The sequence below is a fragment of the Oncorhynchus masou genome, chromosome 29, assembly GCF_036934945.1.
Source record: "Oncorhynchus masou masou isolate Uvic2021 chromosome 29, UVic_Omas_1.1, whole genome shotgun sequence".
Taxonomy (NCBI): Eukaryota; Metazoa; Chordata; class Actinopteri; order Salmoniformes; family Salmonidae; genus Oncorhynchus; species Oncorhynchus masou.
In genome coordinates this window covers 11514312-11538706 of record NC_088240.1, presented here as the reverse complement: position 1 = coordinate 11538706, position 24395 = coordinate 11514312, and the positions used below count along the sequence as shown (strand labels likewise).

At 43.9% G+C, this 24395-nt stretch overlaps 1 protein-coding gene across 1 annotated transcript in view; it reads right to left on the bottom strand.

Annotated features, from left to right (window-relative positions):
* Window positions 1-24395, bottom strand: part of LOC135518981 (norrin-like) — a 47844-nt gene that overhangs the window by 6796 nt on the left and 16653 nt on the right. Inside the window, exons 2-3 of the mRNA XM_064943980.1 lie at window positions 4120-4272; window positions 2384-2602 (exon numbers count right to left, since the gene is read on the bottom strand). Of these exons, the coding sequence (XP_064800052.1) occupies window positions 2384-2581 (198 nt within the window). The 5' untranslated portion in view covers window positions 2582-2602; window positions 4120-4272. The remainder of the gene's footprint in view (window positions 1-2383; window positions 2603-4119; window positions 4273-24395) is intronic.

Here is a 24395-nt window from a genome sequence, read left to right as displayed (position 1 = left end):
GCTGTCCCCAGTCCACCTGGCCGTGCTGCTGCTCCAGTTTCAACTGTTCTGCCTTATTATTATTCGACCATGCTGGTCATTTATGAACATTTGAACATCTTGGCCATGTTCTGTTATAATCTCTACCCGGCACAGCCAGAAGAGGACTGGCCACCCCACATAGCCTGGTTCCTCTCTAGGTTTCTTCCTAGGTTTTGGCTTTTCTAGGGAGTTTTTCCTAGCCACCGTGCTTCTACACCTGCATTGCTTGCTGTTTGGGGTTTTAGGCTGGGTTTCTGTACAGCACTTTGAGATATCAGCTGATGTACGAAGGGCTATATAAATAAATTTGATTTGATTTGATCCTAATTCGTATGTTGAATTTGATGTTCTTTTCCCTTCTTGCCTTGTCTCTCAGATTGTTCACAGCTTTGTGGAAGTTACCTGTGGCGCTGATGTTAAGGCCAAGGTATCTACAGTTCAGGCCAAGGTATGTGCTCTCTGACTCTCTCAATTCAATTCAAGGGGCTTTATTGGCATGGGAAACATTTGTTAACATTGCCAAAGCCAATGTAATAGATGTCTCTGTCTGTCTCTGTCTGTCTCTGTCTGTCTCTGTCTGTCTCTGTCTGTCTGTGTCTGTCTGTGTCTGTCTCTGTCTGTCTCTGTCTGTCTCTGTCTGTCTCGGGCCAGGGAATATGACACACACACTTGTTGGCGATGACTGCAAGGAAGTTTGCAGCCACTTTAGGAACATGTATCTTCCTTCTGAAGACTAGAAGATGAGCTATCAGCTAGGAAGTGTTTTAGTATTTTCACAGAGAGGTTGGGAGCTGAGGGCTTTGTGTCAGTGTGTGTTGGGGGAGAAGAGGGGAGATAAAGAGAGAAGGGTCTGGAGATTGGGAACCGCATGGCAAGATGACAACAGCTGGGTACTCGCCTACCCACTTACAGACACACAAACACCTACATACACAGTTGCAAGCACTTGAATGCTCACACACAACTACGGCCCTGCATGTAGGAAATGGACTCATGGTGGGAGAGAGGGGGGGAAGAATAGAAAGACGGAATGACAGCCCCCCTCTGTTAACTGTCCCCTGTGAGGGATCACTTACACTCGTTTACATCAGGAACTGTCACTACCACTACACAGCCCCAGTGTCACTCACCACTACACAGCCCCAGTGTCACTCACCACTACACAGCCCCAGTGTCACTCACCACTACACAGCCCCAGTGTCACTCACCACTACACAGCCCCAGTGTCACTCACCACTACACAGCCCCAGTGTCACTCACCACTACACAGCCCCAGTGTCACTCACCACTACACAGCCCCAGTGTCACTCACCACTACACATCCCCAGTGCTGTCCTGTCTACATGTCGTATATTACGCCTCAGGGAGGGAGAAACTAACTCTCCTCATTTTTTAAAACTAGGTAAGTCAGTCAAGAACAAATTCTTATTTACAATGATGGCCAACCCCGGACGACGCTGGGCCAATTGTGTGCCCCCCTTGGGACTCCCAATCATAGCCGGATGTGATTCAGCCTGGATTTGAACCAGGGACTGTAGTGACACCTCTTGCACTGAGGTGCAGTGCCTTAACCCGCTACGCCAGGGTTACTAGGGTTACTCAGCACCTGTTTGCCACAATCTTTTTCCAGTCTCTCCACTCTTCTTTCTCTTTCTATTAGACCTCTCTCTTTCCTCTCCGTCTCTCTCTTTCTATTAGACCTCTCTCTCACCTCTCTTTCCGTCTCTCTTTCTATTAGACCTCTCTCTCACCTCTTTCCGTCTCTTTCTATTAGACCTCTCTCTCTTTCCATCTCTCTCCACTCTCTTCCCTCTCTCCGTCTCTATCTCTCCCCCCTCTATTTATCTCTGCCTTCCCCATCTCTCTCACTCTCTCTCTGGTCTAAGTGAGTCACTGCTGTTGAGTGAGGTGTTGGATGTGGGCCACACTGCAGACATTTGCTGCTCTATCTATGGGGGCTTGTTTAATTTTGGGCTGGGTTGAGGAACTCACAGGGACATACAGACAGAGAAACAAAGGGTGAAAAATACCTACTCACGAGACTCATTAGAGTTCCCTGTCTGTAGTTCCAGGGGTTTGCTTTGGAGGTTTGGGGCAGATCTCTTCTGATATTTAGCATGTAAAAGCTCCTGCTCCTTTGTCAGCTGGACTGGCCCTGTTATCTTAAACAGCTTCTTAGCAGGAAGACAAGGGGTGGAAGACTGGATTGGCTTACAGTGTGTGTGTGTGTTTGCATACGTGTTTTGATTTACAGGAAGTTCTGACCTTTATCATTAGGTATCTGCTAGTGTATCGTTGTCTGCGTGTGAAAGAGCGTGTGTGTACATTCTAGTGTGTGCGCGCGCACATTCAGCTGACTTACATTTGAGTGGCACTTGTAGATGGAGTGTGTGATGGTCTCCACGAAGTGATGCCTCATACAGCGGTCTGTGTCTCCATGGTGTGTGCTGTGTCCGCTCTCCGTCTTACTGCTGCTGGCCTGCGCTACCACCACTAGGGGGCAGAAGACCAGCAACAGCAGCAGCCCTGAGGGGGGAGAAAGGGGGGCTGGGGGCCGCATACTGGTGCCAGGGAGGGCTGGCTGGGAAGTGGGATGGGTGTAGGGAATAGGGGGTAAAGTCAAAGTGGCATGGAGGAATTTCAGAGGGAGATACAGAGAGGGTGAGAGGGACACCCTCTTTCCTTCTCCCTGTTCACTCCTTTTTATGCCTCTCTATTTGTCGGTTTGCATCTCCTCTCATTGGGAGTGACTTTTCTCTCTCTGTTTGACTGTTTGCATCTCCTCTCATTGGGAGTGACTTTTCTCTCTCTGTTTGTTTGTTTTTTGCATCTCTTCTCACTGGGAGTGACTTTCTCTCTCTGTTTCGGATTCTTTCTTGTTCTCTTTACTGACGTGATGGAGTGAGGCTTTCCCTGCTTCTCTCTCTGTATTGGCAGTGTAAACCCCATTGTGCTGTCATTACTCCATTTTTTTAGGAAACCTGTTGCACTTAATGTCTGAGTAGCCTACAGTTATTTAAAATTATGTTGTAGTCATTACTCAAACCGAACACGTGTTAAACTCACTCCACGTTGGGCGAGTGTCTGCTGGTTTTTGCTCCTCCCTTGTACCTGATTGATGAATTAAGATCACTAATTAGAAAGGAACTCCCCCACACCTGGTTGTCTAATGCTTAATTGAAAGGAACAACTACTCATTTCATGCAGACACTAAGCCCCCCCATGGAGTGTGTTCAACAGCCTTGCTGTAGGGGTCCAGATTTGAGTTGTATCAGATTGAACATTTTGAGAAACGCCCTAGCTAAGCCTCCAATATAATTTCCCAGTGTGACTTGTCTTTCGAGTGAATTGTAGGGTTACCCCCGATGACTGTATTTGTTAGTGACAGAGACATGGTTGTTGAATTCATTCATTTTCAGTTAATTTTCAATGTTGTCATTAAACTCTTTATGACAATACATTTACATAGCTTATAAGGCCTTATTTTGAGGCCTAACGTCACCCTAATACAGTGGCTTGAAACTCATGGTTTACAAGCCAAATCAGGCCTACAAGTAGGGTTGCATAATTCAGGCTAACTTTCCACAAATGTTCAGGAATCAGCCAACCAGGATTTCTGAAATACCTGGGACATTTCCCAGACTTTTGCAACCCCACCTGTAAGTCACATTATGCTGGCTTGCAAAGTGAGGTGCCATTCCTATTGGAATCCTGAGCGTTGCTATCGAACAGTTAGCATTGTTATTCACCCGCAACCTGCATTCATAATGACTGCCAGGGTTAGGAACTGTTTGAGGAGACGACCTAAGCCCTTTAAACTGGAACCACCATTTCAGTAACGGTTGCAAAAAAGTTAGTTTACAAAAATGTATGTTATTTATCTTTGTGTAGCATAAGATGAATCAATCATTCAATGTACATGCAAAAACACAGATATTAAACAATTCCCCAAAAATATACCTGCAGTAGAGTATGCTGGGTAAAACATTTCCTTTCCATTTCCATGTTATCATAACTTAAAAAATAGAGTTGATGTGAGCTTGAGTCATAAACATTTTAAGTAATAATTACTTTTCATCAACTTTGAGTTCCACTTACTATAAGTATTTGAGTTCAAAATGCCTTAGGGTTTACAGTGGGTGTTGGTGTGGAGCTCCTAGCCTTGGCTAAGGGTACTGCTGCGGGGGAGGTAAGCTCTTCTGTTGGTCCTCTTCTTGGACCTCTCCATCTCTCCTGTCTATTGGTCTGGATCTGGAAAGAGAGGGAGAGAAAGACGGGGCGAGAGGTGGGTCATCTCTGTTTTCTGAAGCCCCTTTTCTCAAACTAAGATATTAAGGTGAAAAGTACTGTGGTTTATATTATTCCCCTCTAATCAGGGAATGATTCAGACCTGGGACACTAAGTGAGTAGAATCCCTGGACAATCAGTGGTATGAATTAATACATTTACAGAAGAGCTCCGGACCTTTGTTTTTCTCTGGCTCCACATGGACTACACACAAGGGATACATCGTTTCCAAACGTTTGTGATTTATACTGTTATAGTAGCTATTGAAGTCATAGCAGGAAATGGTAGGATCTCAATTGATTCCACAGCTATTTGTGTTTTCAAATCCGTTCTAGTCCTTTCTAATCCTTTAGTCCCTTTTAATCCGTTCTAGTCCTTTCTAATCCTTTAGTCCGTTCTAGTCCATTCTAGTCCTTTTTAATCCTTTAGTCCTTTTTAATCCTCTAGTCCTTTTTAATCCTCTAGTCCTTTTTAATCCTCTAGTCCTTTTTAATCCTCTAGTCCTTTTTAATCCTCTAGTCCTTTTTAATCCTCTAGTCCTTTTTAATCCTCTAGTCCTTTTTAATCCTCTAGTCCTTTTTAATCCCCTAGTCCTTTTTAATCCCCTAGTCCTTTTTAATCCCCTAGTCCTTTTTAATCCCCTAGTCCTTTTTAATCCCTTCAGTCCTCTTTAATCCCTTCAGTCCTCTTTAATCCCTTCAGTCCTCTTTAATCCCTTCAGTCCTCTTTAATCCCTTCAGTCCTCTTTAATCCCTTCAGTCCTCTTTAATCCCTTCTAGTCCTTTAGTAATTTCTAATCCGATCTAGTCATGTACATGTAGGTAGAGTTATTAAAGTGACTATGTATAGATGATAACAACAGAGAGTAGCAGCGGTGTAAAAGGGGGGGGGGGGGTCAAATGTAAATAGTCTGGGTAGCAATTTGATTAGGTGTTCAACAGTCTTATGGCTTGTGGGTAGAAGCTGTTTGGGAGCCTCCTGGACCTAAATTTGGCACTCCGTCAACGCCTGACGTGCGATAGCAGAGAGAACAGTCTTTGGCTAGGGTGGCTGGAGTCTTGAGAATTTTTTGGGCCTTCCTCTGACATGAGGACGATGATAACAATGACTACAATGATAACAATGACTACAATGACAAATAAGATAACTATGGAAACGATGACAACGATAAAACCAGTTGCTATGCCAGCCAGGTATGTGTGATATTGAAAGGAGCTGTGGGATAAACACACCTGTCAAGGCTGTGAGTCTGAGAGGTAGAGGTAGGCTGTTCTCCTCAGTAAGAATAGACTGGGATGTCTAAACCCTGAAGCAGCAGGTTACCAGCCAGCTAAACATCTCAGGCAGTATTTATTTTAAGAGGCCAACTGATACTTCTATTCCTAACAGGAGGAATTACGAAGAAAAACACTAGGAGGGAAGAAGGAAGGAGGGAGGGGTGGGGGTTGTTTTAAATGAATATTTTATTCTTGTAACGTTCGTTGTTGGAAGGATGTTCGGACGAAGATGCATCGTGGGGTAGGTTAATCATTTTTATTTATGATAACTGGCACAAAACAAGAAAGAGTAACAAACGAAACGTACATCTTTGTATGGCTACAAAGCAACAATACAAAATCAAGATCCCACAAACAACAGCTGGGAAAAGGATGCCTAAATATGATCTCCAATCAGAAAACTATCGACAGCTGCCTCTGATTGGGTACCATACCAGGCCAACATAGAAAATAAATAACAAGATTACCCACCCTAGTCACACCCTGACCTAACCAAATAGAGAAATAAAAGGTTCTCTAAGGTCAGGGCGTGACAATTCTGTGAATTTACAAATGAGGAAACCCTAGCAGAGTTGAGTGGAAAGGAAGAAAAATGCTAAACAATAGCCTACATTATGTATAAACAACAATACTCTACCTTATGTCCAAATCAAATGTATTTATAAAGCCCTTCTTACATCAGCTGATGTCATGAAGTGCTGTACAGAAACACAGCCTAAAACCCCAAACAACATGCAATGCAGGTGTAGAAGCACGGTGGCTAGGAAAAACTCCCTAGAAAGGCCGAAACCTAGAGAGGAACCAAGCTATGAGGGGTGGCCAGTCCTCTTCTGGCTGGGCCGGGTGGAGATTATAGCAGAACATGGTCAAGATGTTCAAATGTTCATAGATGACCAGCAGGGTCAAATAATAATAATCACAGTGGTTGTCGAGGGTGCAACAACAACACCCTACATTATGTCAAAATAACAACAATACTCTTCATTATTATGTCAAAAGTCCCACAATGATAATTTACTCTGTAGGAACAGGGAACTCCCTGATCTGGAGTCCTATTACTGAGAGGGTCAGTCCCTGATCTGGAGTCCTATTACTGAGAGGGTCAGTCCCTGATCTGGAGTCCTATTACTGAGAGGGTCAGTCCCTGATCTAAGAGGGTCAGTCCCTGATCTGGAGTCCTATTACTGAGAGGGGGTCAGTCCCTGATCTGGAGTCCTGTTACTGAGAGGGTCAGTCCCTAAGAGGGATCTGGAGTCCTGTTACTGGGAGGGTCTGTTACTAAGAGGGTCAGTCCCTGATCTGGAGTCCCTGTTGGAGTCCTGTTACTGAGAGGGTCAGTCCCTGATCTGATCTGAGAGGGTCAGTCCCTGATCTGGAGTCCTGTTACTGAGAGGGTCAGTCCCTGATCTGGAGTCCTGTTACTGAGAGGGTCAGTCCCTGATCTGGAGTCCTATTACTAAGAGGGTCAGTCCCTGATCTGGAGTCCTGTTACTGGGAGGGTCTGTTACTAAGAGGGTCAGTCCCTGATCTGGAGTCCTGTTACTGAGAGGGTCAGTCCCTGATCTGGAGTCCTATTACTGAGAGGGTCAGTCCCTGATCTGGAGTCCTATTACTGAGAGGGTCAGATCTGGGTCAGGGTCCCTGATCTGATCTGGAGTCCTATTACTGAGAGGGTCAGTCCCTGATCTGGAGTCCTATTACTGAGAGGGTCAGTCCCTGATCTGGAGTCCTATTACTGAGAGGGTCAGTCCCTGATCTGGAGTCGTGTTACTAAGAGGGTCAGTCCCTGATCTGGAGTCCTGTTACTGGGAGGGTCTGTTACTAAGAGGGTCAGTCCCTGATCTGGAGTCGTGTTACTGAGAGTCCTGATCTGATCTGGAGTCTAAGAGGGTCAGTCCCTGATCTACGTGTTAAGAGGGTCAGTCCCTGATCTGGAGTCATGTTACTGAGAGGGTCAGTCCCTGATCTGATCTGGAGTCAGTCCCTGATCTGTCCTATTACTGAGAGGGTCAGTCCCTGATCTGGAGTCGTGTTACTGAGAGGGTCAGTCCCTGATCTGGAGTCCTGTTACTGAGAGGGTCAGTCCCTGATCTGGAGTCCTGTTACTGAGAGGGTCAGTCCCTGATCTGGAGTCCTGTTACTGAGAGGGTCAGTCCCTGATCTGGAGTCCTATTACTGAGAGGGTCAGTCCCTGATCTGGAGTCCTATTACTGAGAGGGTCAGTCCCTGATCTGGAGTCCTGTTACTGAGAGGGTCTCGAGACAGTGAGCCACGGCCTACACACACACAGACACACACACACACACAGACACACACACACACTGCTTTCCCAACCCCCCCCTCCCCCCTAACTGCCCAACAATCTCTTAACACCAATGCCATTTGTCAGGAGAACAATAAAAAACAAAAGATCTCAGAGGGGAAAAAAAGTAAATCATGAATACTGATGAAAATATGTAGTATGGATGGCGGTGGCTTAGCAGTCATGAGAGAACTTGTTGGGAGAGCAATTTGTTTTAATGAAAAGTCATTCCTGGAGGAGAAGAAAGAGTCTGGCTCGAGGTTGTTTGTGCTTGTATTGGGTTTCTTCTCTTTGTAATAAAATAACGGAGTTCTCTGTGTGTATGTGTATAGAGGGAGTGTGGGAATAACATTGGAGAGGCTGCCAGGTCATCCCATGCATCACACACCCATGGGCTCCTGGCTCCTGCTCTCCCACTCACACTCCCACTCACACATACACCCACACTATGAGACACCGGATCTGTCAACAATACCCCTCTGTCACCGACATTATACCCTCACCGACTTAATGGCACACACACTATAACACACACACACACTAACACACACACACACTACAACACACACACACACACTACAACCCACACACAGTACAACACACACACTTACACTGTAACACAAACACACACACACACTATAACACACACTACAACACACACACAATAACACACACTACAACACACACACAATAACACACACACACACACTGTAACACACACACACACACACACACACTGTAACACACACTATAACACACACACTATAACACACACACATACACTATAAGACACACACACATACAAAATAACACACACACACTATAACACACACACACTGTAACACACGCACACACTATAACACACCCACACTATAGCACACACACACTATAACGCACACACACACACTATAACACACACCCACACTATAACACACACACACTATAACACACACACACTATAACACACACCCACACTATAACACACCCTCACTGTAACACACACACTATAACACACACTATAACACACACACACTATAACACATACACACACACCCACACTATAAGACACACGCTCTATAAAACACACAATCTAAAGTACAGACAGATGGATTAATTTGTACGTGGAGAAAGACCAACAGACAGACAGAGGGACATACAGGCGGACAGACACAGGGACATACAGGCAGACAGACAGAGGGACATACAGGCAGACAGATGGACATACAGAGGGACATACAGGCAGACGGATAGACAGAGGGGACATGCAAGCAGACAGACAGACACAGGGACATACAGGCAGACAGACAGAGGCACATACAGGCAGACAGACACAGGGACATACAGGCAGACAGACAGAGGGACATACAGGCAGACAGACAGAGGCACATACAGGCAGACAGACACAGGGACATACAGGCAGACAGACAGAGGGACATACAGGCAGACAGACACAGGGACATACAGGCAGACAGACAGAGGGACATACAGGCAGACAGATGGACATACAGAGGGACATACAGGCAGACGGATAGACAGAGGGACATGCAAGCAGACAGACAGACACAGGGACATACAGGCAGACAGACAGAGGGACATACAGGCAGACAGACAGAGGCACATACAGGCAGACAGAGGGACAGAGGGGACATACAGGCAGACAGACAGAGGGACATACAGGCAGACCGACAGAGGGATATACAGGCAGACCGACAGAGGGACATACAGGCAGACAGACAAATGAAGGGACAGACGGACAGATGTCCCAAAGTTCACATTGTGTCAACCCTTAGTACTAGGACGTCTGTATGTCTCTCTGTCTCTCTGTCTCTCTCTGTCTGTCTCTCTCTCTGTCTCTCTCTATCTTTCTCTGTCTCTCTATCTCTCTCTGTCTCTCTCTCTCTCAGGCAGACCGACTCTCTCTCTCTGTCAGACTCTCTCTACTCTCTCTCAGAGGGACTCTCTCTGTCTCTCTCTATCTCTCTCTGTCTCTCTGTCTCTCTCTATCTCTCTCTGTCTCTCTCTATCTCTCTCTGTCTCTCTGTCTCTCTCTATCTCTCTCTCTCTTTCTCTACCTCTCTCTTTCTCTCTCCAGCTTTCCTCTGCTTTCCAGCTCTTGTTCACTCCACCCTTTTACAGAAATGCAGCTAAATCAAATCGTTTGCGTCATTACCTGTTAACAGCCAATACTGCACTCTATAGACAAAACTAATTCACAAGCAATTAACAGGCAACCGTTCACCATAAATGACATTGACAAGCCGCCAGCCAGCCAGCCAGCCATCCAGCCAGCCAGCCAAGGCTGCTCTGCTGTAACTGGATAGCTGTTTGCTATGCTTCAGCTCTATGCTATGCTTCAGCTCTATGCTATTCAAGTCGGGGACATCCCTGTGTGCAAGGTGACTACAGATGCTACTTAGTCTGTCTGTGATTGACACTCATATGAGCTCAGTGATCTGGTGGCACCAACACATGGTCTCACAGGGCAGCTAGAGCAGAGAACCCTGGAGGCATCCAGAACAACATGAGGACAGTGAAGGGCAGGTGTGTGAGCATACGTTGCGTGTTTCAGGTTTCTAGTTTTATTAGTCTTGTGTGTGTGCCCGTGTAAGGGGAACCCTCAATCCCTGAGAGTAGTGGTTAGAGCGAGGGACACTTGTGTCTGAGAGTGTGTGTGTGTGTGTGTGTGTGTGTGTGTGTGTGTGTGTGTGTGTGTGTGTGTGTGTGTGTGTGTGTGTGTGTGTGTGTGTGTGTGTGTGTGTGTGTATGTGTGTGGTCAGTTTGAGTCCCCCTTAATGGGGGAGAGGAGGGCAGAGGGCCAGAGAGGAGTAGGGGGCAAACTGCGGTCCTCTCCCCAAGCTCCCCTACACCTGCCCTGGACTCAGATTCATAGAACCCTGGTGATACACAAAGAGCAGCTGGAGCCTCCGATCTCCTCTACGCTGCTATTGATACTTTGTAATGGCTCCAATTGTTGTAATAAACCATTCTCCCTCTCTGTCTAACTTTCCCTCTCTCACACACTCTCTCCTTTTGCTCTCTCTCTTGCTCTCTTTCTCACACACAGACACACAGGCACACACACACCCATTCTATCCAGCGCCTCCCAGTCCCACTCCCTGTCTCCCTGTCTCCTTCTTTCCCTGTCTCCCTGTCTCCCTTCATCACCCATGTCAACTCTAGTGGACATCAAGTTTGAACTTTTCTACCACTCCATTTTTCTGCGGAGGTCTGAAATCCAAGGCAGTTTGAGGATTTCGGCCTTGCTATTTATCTGTGTTATGGTTGGCTGTTGGACTGTAACAGTCCCTTCTTATTACACCAAACAGCTACACTGGCAGTCCAATCCCATACGATACAATTGACTCATTCATGTTGAATTAAACTTTCAATTTTAATTTATTAAAGCAATCTACTTGGGTTTTATTTCCATCACAGAAAGTTGCTAAGCATTGCCAAGATTGATCCGTTGTCCTGACTGCTGTCATTATGCTGTATGACTTTTATTTTAGAGCTGGCTGGCTGGCTGGCTGGCTGGCTGGCTGGCTGATCTCCCTTCCCAACTAGGTTGTATGTTATTGAGTAATGATTTGTCTTTTTTCTCAGCATCTTGTCTTTGATTGACATGCTTCACCTATATTTCAGGATGACATTTTAAAAGTTAAAAGTCTTATTTTATTTTATTTTTCTTATTTTAAAAGTCTGTCTGTCCGTCCCTCCCTCCCTCCCTCCCTCCCTCCCTCCCTCCCTCCCTCCCTCCAGGTATGTAAAATCCAGCAGCTCCAGGACTTGGCCCAGTGTTTGACTGTCTCTTACCGAGCCATAGTGCCCAGTTTAGGAGGGAGGGGGAGAGTGGGTTGGGTGGAGGGTTTAAGGAGTAGACGGCTGACGTAGGTTAGACATGTGTAAATATGTTAGGTTAATCAAGGGAGAGATTGGATCATGTGGGTTAGGGGGCAGAGAAGGGAGGGAGCAGAGGGTATAGGTTGTTAATATACAAGCCCCAGGAATTAGATACTTTTTACTATTAGCCACACTCTCTCACACAAAACAAAAACCCTTCAAGTGAGCAGGAGCCAGAAGGAAGTGCACTTAAGTGTGTAGGTGGTTGGTTTAGACACGGCATGCTCCAATACTAAGTTATAAAAAGTGACCTGCATTCTCTTCCTAAAACCAGCAATGGGAATCTAGAGAATGCGGCACTCTTAGCTCTTCCTCACAGGGAAGTATCCAGAAATAGGCTGTACCCCCCAGCCTTGCTATCACACACACACACACACACACACACACACACACACACACACACACACACACACACACACACACACACACACACACACACACCTGCAAGCACACACACTTGCAAGCACACACACGCTCGCAGGCACACACACACTCACAGGCACACACACACACCCGCAGGAACACACACACACACTTATAACGCAATACCCCCTCAGCCATGTAGCCGAGGCCCCCCTCGATATTAAACTACAACATCTATTGATAAATCTATAGACTAGATAACTGAAGGGGATAAAGAAGTAGAATGCGCAGCTTTGGGCCCGTTAGGTATGGTATAATCAAATCAAATCAAATGCGTCACAAACGCCGAATACAACAGGTGTAGACCATACAGTGAAATCCTTACCTACAAGTCCTTAACCAACAAAACAGTTTTAAGAACAATAAGTGTTAAGTAAAAAATATATAAGTAAAAACAAATATTTATATATATATATACAGTTGAAGTAGGAAGATTACATACACTTAGGTTGGAGTCATTAAAACTCGCTTTTCAACCACTCCATAAATTTCTTGTTAACAAACTATAGTTTTGGCAAGTCGGTTTGGACATCTACTTTGTGCATGACATTTTTCCAACAATTGTTTACAGACAGATTATTTCACTTATAATTCATTGTATCACAAATCCAGTGGGGTAGAAGTTTACATACACTAAGTTGACTGTGCCTTTAAACAGCTTGGAAAATTTCAGAAAATGATGTCATGGCTTTAGAAGCTTCTGATAGGCTAATTGACTTCATTGGAAGTGGACCTGTGGATGTATTTCAAGACCTACCTTCAAACTCAGTGCCTCTTTGCTTGACATCATGGGAAAATCAAAAGAAATCAACCAAGACCTCAGAAAACAAATGTAGACCTCCACAAGTCTGGTTCATCCTTGGGAGCAATTTCCAAATGCCTGAAGGTACCACATTCATCTGTACAACCATAGTAGACAAGTATAAACACCATGGGACCACGCAGCCGTGACACCGCTCAGGAAGGAGATGCGTTCTGTCTCCTAGAGATGAACATACTTTGGTGCGAAAAGTGCAAATCAATCCCAGAACAACAGCAAAGGACCTTGTGAAGATGCTGGAGGAAACTGTTACAAAAGTATCTATATCCACAGTAAAACGAGTCATAAATCGACATAAACGGAAAGGCCGCTCAACAAGGAAGAAGCCACTGCTCCAAAACCACCACAAAAAAAGCCAGACTACAGTTTGCAACTGGACATGGGGACAAAGATCGTACTTGGTCTGATGAAAGAAAAATAGAACTGTTAGGCCATAATGACCAAAGTAATGTTTGGAGGAAAAGGGGGAGGCTTGCAAGCCGAAGAACCCCATCCCAACCGTGAAGCACGGGGGTGGCAGCATCATGATGTGGGGGTGCTTTGATGCTGGAGGGACTGGTGTACTTCACAAAATAGATGGCATCATGAGGGCGGAAAATTATGTGGATATATTGAAGCAACATCTCAAGACATCAGTCAGGAAGTTAAAGCTTGGTCGCAAATGGGTCTTCCAAATGGACATTGACCCCAAGCATACTTCCAAAGTTGTGGCAAAATGGCTTAAGGACAACAAAGTCAAGGTATTGGAGTTGCCATCACAAAGCCCTGACCTCAGTCCCATAGACATTTTGTGGGCAGAACTGGAAAAAGTCTGTGTGATTAAGGAGGCCTATAAACCTGACTCAGTTACACCAGCTGTCAGGAGGAATGGGCCAAAATTCACCCAACTTATTGTGGGAAGCTTGTGGAAGGCTACCCAAAATGTTTGACACAAGTTAAACAATTTAAAAGCAATGCTACCAAATACTAATTGAGTGTATGTAAACTTCTGACCCACTGGGAATGTGATGAAAGAAAAAAAAACTGAAATAAATCATTCTCTCTACTCTTATTCTGACTTTTCACATTCTTAAAATAAAGTGGTTATCCTAACTGACCTACGATAGGGGATTTTTACTCGGATTAAATGTCAGGAATTGTGAAAAACTGAGTTTAAATGTATTTGGCTATGGTGTATGTAAACTAATTTGCTAGCTAGCTAATGTTGGCTAACGTAACCTAACAAAACTAAGGTTAGCTTGCAAAGTTGCAAATCACATCGCCAGATAGCAGCCGCCTAATTACATTGATATGCTTTGGAATTTCTAGCCAGCGTATTATGAAAGCTAGCTAGCTAGATATTGGCTTAGATAAACAAATTTTGTTCGCTAGCTAGCTAGTTATCAAGGTAAAGTTAGCTACATTACCTCAGCTTGACTTATTTTCTGCAATGCTGATGTTGGCTGATCAGATAGCTCCCTATTTGATGTGAAGGGGAAAACTGATAGAATGGTATCACTTTTCAACATTCGACAACATGGCAACCCAATCAGTTGAAACTTCAGTTCCATTTCTAAATGCTCTGGCTAATTACCAGGATGTGTACTCCAAGCATGTGCTGACCAACTGGCAAGTGTCTTCACTGACATTTTCAACGATGAGCATATAGGGAGGAGGTCGGAGACATGGCCGTGTGGTGCCAGGATAACAACCTCTCCCTCAACGTGGAGATGATTGTGGACTATAGGAAAAGGAAGGCCGAGCACACCCCCATTCTCATCAACGGGGCTGTAGTGGAGCAGGTTGAGAGCTTCAAGTTCCACGGTGTCCACATCAACCAACAAACTAGAATGGTCCAAACACACCAAGGCAGTTGTGAAGAGGGCAGGACAAAGCCTATTCCCCCTCAGGAAACTGAAAAGATTTGGCACTTCAGAGGGTAGTGCGTACGGCCCAGTACATCACTGGGGCCAAGCTGTCTGCCATCCAGGACCTCTACACCAGGCAGTGTCAGAGGAAGGCCCTAACAATTGTCAGACCCCAGCCACCCCAGTCATAGACTGTTCTCTCTACTACCGCATGGCAAGCGGTACCAGAGTTCCATGTCTAGGACCAATATGCTTCTCAACAGTTTTTACCACCAAGCCATAAGACTCCTGAACAGGTAATCACTATTTGCATTGTGCCCGACCCTCCCTCTTTTACCCTGCTGCTACTCTCTGTTTATCATATGTGCATAGTCACTTTAACCATACCTACATGTACATACTACCTTAATTAGCCCGACTAACCGGTGCCTGTATATAGCCTTGCAACTGTATATAGCCTCCCTACTGTATATAGCTTCCCTACTGTTCTAGCCTCTCTACTGTATATAGCCTCCCTACTGTATATAGCTTCCCTACTGTTATAGCCTCTCTACTGTATATAGCCTCCCTACTGTATATAGCTTCCCTACTGTTATAGCCTCTCTACTGTATATAGCCTCTCTACTGTATATAGCCTTGCAACTGTTATAGCCTCCCTACTGTATATAGCTTCCCTACTGTTATAGCCTCTCTACTGTATATAGCTTTCCTACTGTTATAGCTTCTCTACTGTTATAGCCTCTCTACTGTATATAGCCTCCCTACTGTATATAGCCTCCCTACTGTATATAGCCTCTCTACTGTATATAGCCTTGCAACTGTTATAGCCTCCCTACTGTATATAGCCTCTCTACTGTATATAGCCTCCCTACTGTATATAGCTTCCCTACTGTTATAGCCTCTCTACTGTATATAGCCTCCCTACTGTATATAGCTTCCCTACTGTTATAGCCTCTCTACTGTATATAGCCTCTCTACTGTATATAGCCTCCCTACTGTATATAGCCTCCCTACTGTATATAGCCTCCCTACTGTATATAACTTCCCTACTGTTATAGCCTCTCTACTGTATATAGCCTCTCTACTGTATATAGCCTCTCTACTGTATATAGCCTCCCTACTGTATATAGCCTCTCTACTGTATATAGCCTCTCTACTGTATATAGCCTCCCTGCTGTATATAGCCTCTCTACTGTTATAGCCTCCCTACTGTATATAACGTCACTATTGTATATAGCCTCACTACTGTATATAGCCTCACTACTGTATATAGCCACTCTACTGTATATAGCCTCCCTACTGTTATAGCCTCTCTACTGTATATAGCCTCCCTACTGTATATAGCCTCCCTGCTGTATATAGCCTCCCTGCTGTATATAGCCTCTCTACTGTTATAGCCTCCCTACTGTATATAACGTCACTATTGTATATAGCCTCACTACTGTATATAGCCTCACTACTGTATATAGCCACTCTACTGTATATAGCCTCCCTACTGTTATAGCCTCTCTACTGTATATAGCCTCCCTACTGTATATAGCCTCCCTACTGTTATAGCCTCCCTACTGTATATAACCTCCCTACTGTATATAACCTCCCTACTGTATATAACCTCCCTACTGTATATAACCTCCCTACTGTATATAGCCTCCCTACTGTATATAACCTCCCTACTGTATATAACCTCCCTACTGTATATAACCTCTCTACTGTTATAACCTCCCTACTGTATATAGCCTCCCTACTGTATATAGCCTCTCTACTGTATATAACCTCTCTACTGTTATAACCTCCCTACTGTATATAACCTCCCTACTGTATATAGCCTCACTACTGTATAAAGCCTCTCTACTGTTATTTTTCACTGTCTTTTTACTGTTGTTTTTTATTTCTTTACTTATCTATTGTTCCCCTAATACCCATTTTTTACTTACAAATTACACTGTTGTTTAGTAAGTAAGCATTTCACTGTAAGGTCTACACCTGTTGTATTTGGTGCATGTGACATATAAACTTTGACTTGATTTGACTAACCACTGTGAGTCCTACAGGCATCCTGTTGCTGATGACGTTGATCTTGTCACCAGCTTTTGTAGTACAGAGCCTGTAGACACATTGGATAAAAGATTTCAGCCTGCAACAAGCTCAAGCTCAACATCATCTGACTATGAAACAAGCCAGGACAGCCAAAGGTATTTATAAAAGCACAATACCCTCTTTAGAAAACAAAATCACCAAAACACTATACTGTCATTAAGACAAGTGCTCCTCACACTTGTCACACCACTGCAGACAGTTCTTTGGCATGCAGGAGAGGGGCTGTTCGTGCACCACTCTTCTAGCATATTCACTCTATTGTTGGCAGTGCTTGTCTACTCAACAGCATGACTGTCGGCGCTCGTAGACAACAATACACAACTAGACTGTCTACAAGTCAAGCTCCCCTCAAACCTTTCACATCTTTGCTAACAGCAAATCTCAGTGCCCCATTATTGACTCTGAGATTAACAAAACACATATCAGTCTATTTCGTTTACATATGAACATGGTTTAGTATATGGTTACACATCCTCATGATCAGTCTTCATGTTTTACACATCCTGATGATCAGTCTTCATGTTTTACACATCCTCATAATTAGTTTTTGTGTTTTACACATCCTCATGATCAATCTTCATGTTTTACACATCCTCATAATTAGTTTTCATGTTTTACACATCCTCATGATCAATCTTCATGTTTTACACATCCTCATAATTAGTTTTCGTGTTTTACACATCCTCATGATCAGTCTTCATGTCTTTCCAGGGGACTTTCAGTACAAACAAATCTTCTACAAAAGGTCAAAGCAGTGGGTGGTGAATAAAGTAACGAGAGGCTAGTCCACCTGACTGTGGAGTGTAGAAGGAACCAGGAGGAGCCAGAGTCGCAGCCTCCCAAACGCAACATCACCACAGCGTCAAAGCTTGCTAATAAACCATGTTCATCCCCAAATCCTTTCCTGTCCAGATAACGGAGACCGAGGTGGCTTACCAATGTCCCAACCACGCTCTCTGAAAGATCCAGTGAAGGTGGTTGAGTGTTTCACATACCTAGGGACACAAATTGATAACAAGCTGAGTTTCACATAGAATTAAGACTGTGTTTTTTTTTAAAGCAAGCCAACGCCTGTTCTTAATCAGGAAATTGAAGGGGTTTGGGGTCAGCAAGGATGTTCTGTAGAGGGTGTACAGCAGCTTGTTGGAGAGCATCCTCACATTCAATATGACAGTCTGGTATGATCATCTGAGCATGAGGAGCAAAAGTAAACTGACCAGAATAGTAAACACAGCCAGCAAAGTAATTGGTCGACCACAGGCACATTTGAGCATTCTATTCCACAAGGCAACCAAAAAGAAGATACTGGCTGTCGTTGGAGACCCTTCCCACCCTCTACACCATCAGTTGGAGACCCTTCCCACCCTCTACACCATCAGTTGGAGAGTCTTCCCACCCTCTACACCATCAGTTGGAGAGTCTTCCCACCCTCTACACCATCAGGTGGAGACCCTTCCCACCCTCTACACCATCAGGTGGAGACCCTTCCCACCCTCTACACCATCAGGTGGAGACCCTTCCCACCCTCTACACCATCAGGTGGAGAGTCGTCCCTCTGGCCGGCGCTTCAGAGTACCCATTGCCAAGAAGAATGTGTTCAAACATTCAGTCGTTCCTTGTGCTGTTGGACTACTAAATGCAAAGTACATTGTATCTGTATATGTACTGATCTATCTAGTGCAGTTGGGACAGTGGTTGCTTGTGAGTGAATGTATCAATGTCCTCTATGTTGTTAGTATGCAACATGATGACAGACTGGCTTATTATTTATTTATTTATTTCACCAGGTAGTCCAAGTTGAGTCCAAGTTCTCATTTGCAACTGCGACCTGGCCAAGATAAAGCAAAGTAGTTCGGCACATACAACAACACAGAGTTACACATGGAATAAACAAAACATAGTCAATAATACAGTAGAACAAAATAAAATGTAAATATTATATACAGTGAGTGCAAATTAGGTAAGATAAGGGAGTTAATTAAGGCAATAAATAGGCCATGGTGGCGAAGTAATTACAATATAGCAATTAAAACACTGGAATAGATGTGCAGAAGACGAATGTGCAAATAGAGATACTGGGGTGCAAAGGAGCAAGATAAATAAAAAATGGGGATGAGGTAGGTAGATAGATGGGCTGTTTACAGATAGGCTATGTACAGGTGCAGTGATCTGTGAGCTGCTCTGACAGCTGGTGCTTAAAGCTAGTGAGGGAGATATGAGTCTCCAGCTTCAGAGATTTTTGCAGTTTGTTCCAGTCATTGGCAGTGGAGAACTGGAAGGAAAGACGGCCAAAGGAGGAATTGGCTTTGGGGGTGACCAGTGAGATATACGTGCTGGAGCGCGTGCTACGAGTGGGCGCAGCTATGGTGACCAGTGAGCTGAGATAGGTGGGGCTTTACCTAGCAAAGACTTGTAGATAACCTGTAGCCAGTGGGTTTGGCGACGAGTATGAAGCGAGGACCAACCAACGAGAGCGTACAGGTCGCAATGGTGGGTACTGTATGGGGCTTTGGTGACAAAACGGATGACCCTGTAATAGACTGCATCCAGTTTGTTGAGTAGAGTGTTGGAGGCAATTGTATGGATGACATCACCCGAAGTCGAGGATCGGTAGGATAGTCAGTTTTTTGCAGCATGAGTGAAGGATGCTTTGTTGCGATATAGGAAGCCAATTCTAGATTGAACTTTGGATTGGAGATGTTTAATGTGAGTCTGGAAGGAGAGTTTACAGTCTAACCAGACACCTAGGTATTTGTAGTTGTCCACGTATTCTAAGTCAGAGCCGTCTAGAGTAGTGATGCTGGATGGGCGAGCAGGTGCGGGCAGTGATCGGTTGAATAGCATGCAGTTAGTTTTACTTGCGTTTCAGAGCAGTTGGAGTTTCTCTGAAGTCACTCTGAAGTTTCTAAAACTGTTTGAATTATGTCTGTGAGTATAACAGAACTCATATGGCAGACAAAAACCTGAGAAGAAATCCAAACAGGAAGGGAGAACTCAACATAGAAAACAGTGCCATTGGATGTCCACCTTAGATATGGATGAAAATGCACTTCCTAGGGCTTCCACAACATGTCACCGTCTTTAGATTCTGGTTGTATGATTCTACTATGAAGGAGGGGCTCATAATAGCTCTTTGGGTGGGTGGTCTGGTAGAAAGCCTCGGTCTCATTATGCGCGATCACGAGAGAGTGTCCTACCGTTCCTATGCTTTTCTTCAGACAATGAAATTCTCCGGTTGGAACCTTATTGCTGATTAATGTTTAACTTCTTGGATATAGGGGGCGCTATTTAAATTTTTGGATGAAAAACGTTCCCGTTTTAAACAAGATATTTTGTCACGAAAAGATGCTCGACTATGCATATAATTGACGGCTTTGGAAAGAAAACACTCTGACGTTTCCAAAACTGCAAAGATATTGTCTGTGAGTGCCACAGAACTGATGTTACAGCAAAACCCAGATAAAAATCCAATCAGGAAGTGCCGCATTTTTTTAAACCACCTCATGGCAATGACTCCTTATATGGCTGTGAAGGAGCTAGGAGTCAGTTTACGTTTTCCACGTTTTCCCCAAGGTGTCTGCAGCATTGTGACGTATTTGTAGGCATATCATTGGAAGATTGACCATAAGAGACTACATCTACCAGGTGGTCGCTTGGTGTCCTCCGTCGCAATTATTGCGTAATCTCCAGCTGCAGTATTTTTCAGTTTTCTTCTGATGAGAAGGCAACTGCCACCACTGATAGATTATCGAATAGATATGTGAAAACACCTTGAGGATTGATTCTAAACAACGTTTGCCATGTTTCTGTCGATATTATGGAGCTAATTTGGAAAAAGTTTGGCGTTGTAAGTGACTGCACTTTCCGGTGTTTTTGAACAAAACGGAGCTATTTCGTCTACACAAATAATCTTTTTGGAAAAAATGAAAATTTGCTATCTAACTAAGAGTCTCGTCATTGAAAACATCCGAAGTTCTTCAAAGGTAAATTATTTTATTTGAATGCTTTTCTCGTTTTTGTGAAAATGTTGCCTGCTGAATGCTAGGCTTAATGCTATGCTAGGCTATCAATACTCTTACACAAATGCTTGTGTAGCTTTGGTTGAAAAGCATATTTTGAAAATCTGAGATGACAGTGTTGTTAACAAAAGGCTAAGCTTGTGTTTGAATATATTTATTTCATTTCATTTGCGATTTTCATGAATAGGAAACGCTGCGTTATGGTAATGAGCTTGAGGCTATGATTACGCTCCCGGATACGGGATTGCTCGAAGCTAGAGGTTAAAACATCCTAAATATGGATTGCATACATCATTTGACTTGTTTCTATGACCTGTAACTGAACTTTTTTGAGTTTTTGTCTGGAGGAATTGCTCGTGCTTTTTGAGGATTGAATGCTGGACTGAACAAGCTAACAACAAGTGACTAAATTATGGGCTTTTTGGAACTTTATGGAACAAATCAGTCATTTATTGTCGAACTGGGATTCCTGGAACTGCCTTCTGATGAAGATATTCAAGGGTAAGTGAATATTTATAGTGTTTTTTGTAGCTTCTGTTGACGCCAAAATGGCGGCTATTTCTTTGGGTTCTGAGCTCCGTTCTCAGATTATTCGTTTTCCGTAAAGTTTTTTTTAAAATCTGACACAGCGGTTGCATAGAGGATACATTTATCTTTAATTCTGTGAATAACACTTGCATCTTTTATCAGTGTTTATTGTGAGTATTTCTGCAAAATCACCGGATGTTTTGGAATCAAAACATTACTGCACGTAACGTGCCAACGTAAACTGAGATTTTATATATATATATATATATATATATATATATATATATATATATATATATATATATATATATATATATATGCACATTATCGAACAAAACACACATGTATAACATGATGTCCTATGAGTGTCATCTGATGGAGATAATCAAAGGTTAGTGATTCATTTTATCTCTATTTATGCTTTTGTGACTGAAATATTGCTCTGTGTGTTTTTGAATTTGGTGGTCATCTAACATAAATATATGTTGTGTTTTCGCTGTAAAACATTTTCAAAATCAGACAGGATGGGTAGAAAGTTAAATATTTCTAAAGAATATTTATTTCAGCTGAATGGGAGGGCGTGTTATCCTAGACCCAACAGGTTTTAAAAAGCATTTCTCTTCGGCTGGCCATGCTTTCCACCTGGCTACCTCTATCCCTGTTAAGCATGTCCCAGTTTAGATCACCTAGTAGCACGAGCTCAGAAGATAGATGGGGGGCAATCAATTCACATATGGTATCGAGGGAACAGCTGGGGGCAGAAGGAGGTCTATAGCAAGCTGCAACAGTGAGATACTTGTTTCTAGAAAGGTCAATTTTTAGAAGTAGAAGCTTGAATTGTTTGGGTACAGACTTAGATAGCCTGCAGAGTTCTGTATTACTATCTTTGCACTAGATTTGAACACCGCCCCCTTTGGCAGTTCTATCTTGGCGGAAAACGTTATAGATAGTGATGGAGATTTCAGGGTTTTTGGTGGTTTTCCTAAGCCAGGATTCAGACGCGGCTAAGACATCCGGGTTAGCAGAGTGTGCTAAAGCAGTGAGTAAGACGAACTTAGGGAGGAGGCTTCTAATGTTAACATGCATGGAACCAAGGCTTTTACCATTACAGAAGTTAACAAATGAGCGCGCCTGGGGAGTGGGAGTGGAGCTATACACTGCAGGACCTGGATTAACCGCCACATCACCAGAGGAACAGAGGAGAAGTAGGAAAACGGTAAGGCTAAATGCTATAAGAACTGACCGTCGAGCACGTTCGGAACAGAGAGTAAAAGGAGCAGGTTTCTGGGCACGATAGCATAGTTTTAAGGCATAGTGTACAGACAAAGGTAAGGTAGGATGTGAGCACATTGGAGGTAAACCTAGGCATTGAGTAATGATGAGAGAGATCTGGTCTCTAGAGATGTTTAAACAAGGTGATGCCATCGCATGTGTAGGAGGTGGGACAACATGGTTGGTTAAGGCATATTGAGCAGGGCTAGAGGCTCTACAGTGAAATAAGACAGTAACTAACCAGGACAGTAATGGACGAGGCATATTGATATTAGAGAGAGGCATGCGTAGCCAAGTGAACATATGGGTCCAGTGATTGGTTGGGCTGACTGGGGACACGGCGATTCAGACAGTTAGCAGGCCGATGCTAACATGCTAACAGTTAGTAGGCCGGGGCTAAACAAGCTAGCAGTTAGCAGACCGGGTTAGCAAGAAGCAGTTAGCAGGGTCTAGCAGTTAGCAGACCGGGGCAGGCAAGCTAGCAGTTAGTAGACCGGGGCTAGCAAGTTAGCCTTTGGGGGACGTCGCAATGGGGGTAAGTCTGTTTTTGCCTCTTCGTGCGGTGACGTTGATAGACCAGTCGTGGAGTTAGTAGGGTTCCAAGTCGCTCTAGGTAGCTAGCAGGCTTAGCAGGTTAGCAGAATGGGATCGGTGGGGTTCCGTGCCCCGTACCGGCAGTAGAAGGGTTCCGGATATTGTAGCCCAGGAGTGAGCCAGGAGATGGGTCTAGCATGGGCTAGCCACAGGATAGTTGGTGCTAGCCCTGGGACGGAAACTTTAGCCAGGAGTAGTCAACCTGGGTTGTGGTTAGCTAGCTGTGGTGATCCAGATGAAAAGGTTCAGAGTTTGTGGTAGGAATTTGAGGATGTGGAGAGAAAAACAGGTCCGGTATGCTCTGGTTTGAAGCACGTTGTACGAACTGGCGAGAGCTTTCCGAGCTTACGGTTAGCTGATGACCGCTAGCAGTGGTTAACTGATTGATAGCTGGTAGCTAGCTAGCTTCAGTTGAGGTATTCCAGTTTGGAGGTAAATAGAAATACTTTAGTAAAAAATAGAGATCCACACCACATTGGGTGAGGCGGATTGCAGGAGAGTATTTTGAAGTTGAAGTTTAGGAAAAATATTAAAAAGAACGCGAAGAAAAAGATATATACACATGGGACGAGACAAGACAAAGACAAAGATGCCTGACTGCTACGCCATCTTGGATATTTTAAATGTGTTTAAATATGTATGATGTGAGAATGTACGTACGTATGTGATCCCTTTAATGGAAGATGATGCCAAAGAAAAATGTCCATGCTGGATGGACAATAATGTTTTATTAAATTCTATTCTAAACCAGCTGCCATTCCCCAACACACCAGCTAAAGAACATTCTGGAATCTGCCTGAAACATTCAACACATCCATATTCAGTTAGACTGATGTAAAAAAATATACATTATATAAATTATATAAATAATTATGTCTGAATCATCCTCTCATCACTCATCACTATGTTGGGGGAGAGAAAAAAACACCCCAAATAGTGTCAAGTTGTGAAGTTTCCCTTTAATAAATACACTGAGGATACTAAACATTATGAACACCTTTCCCCAAC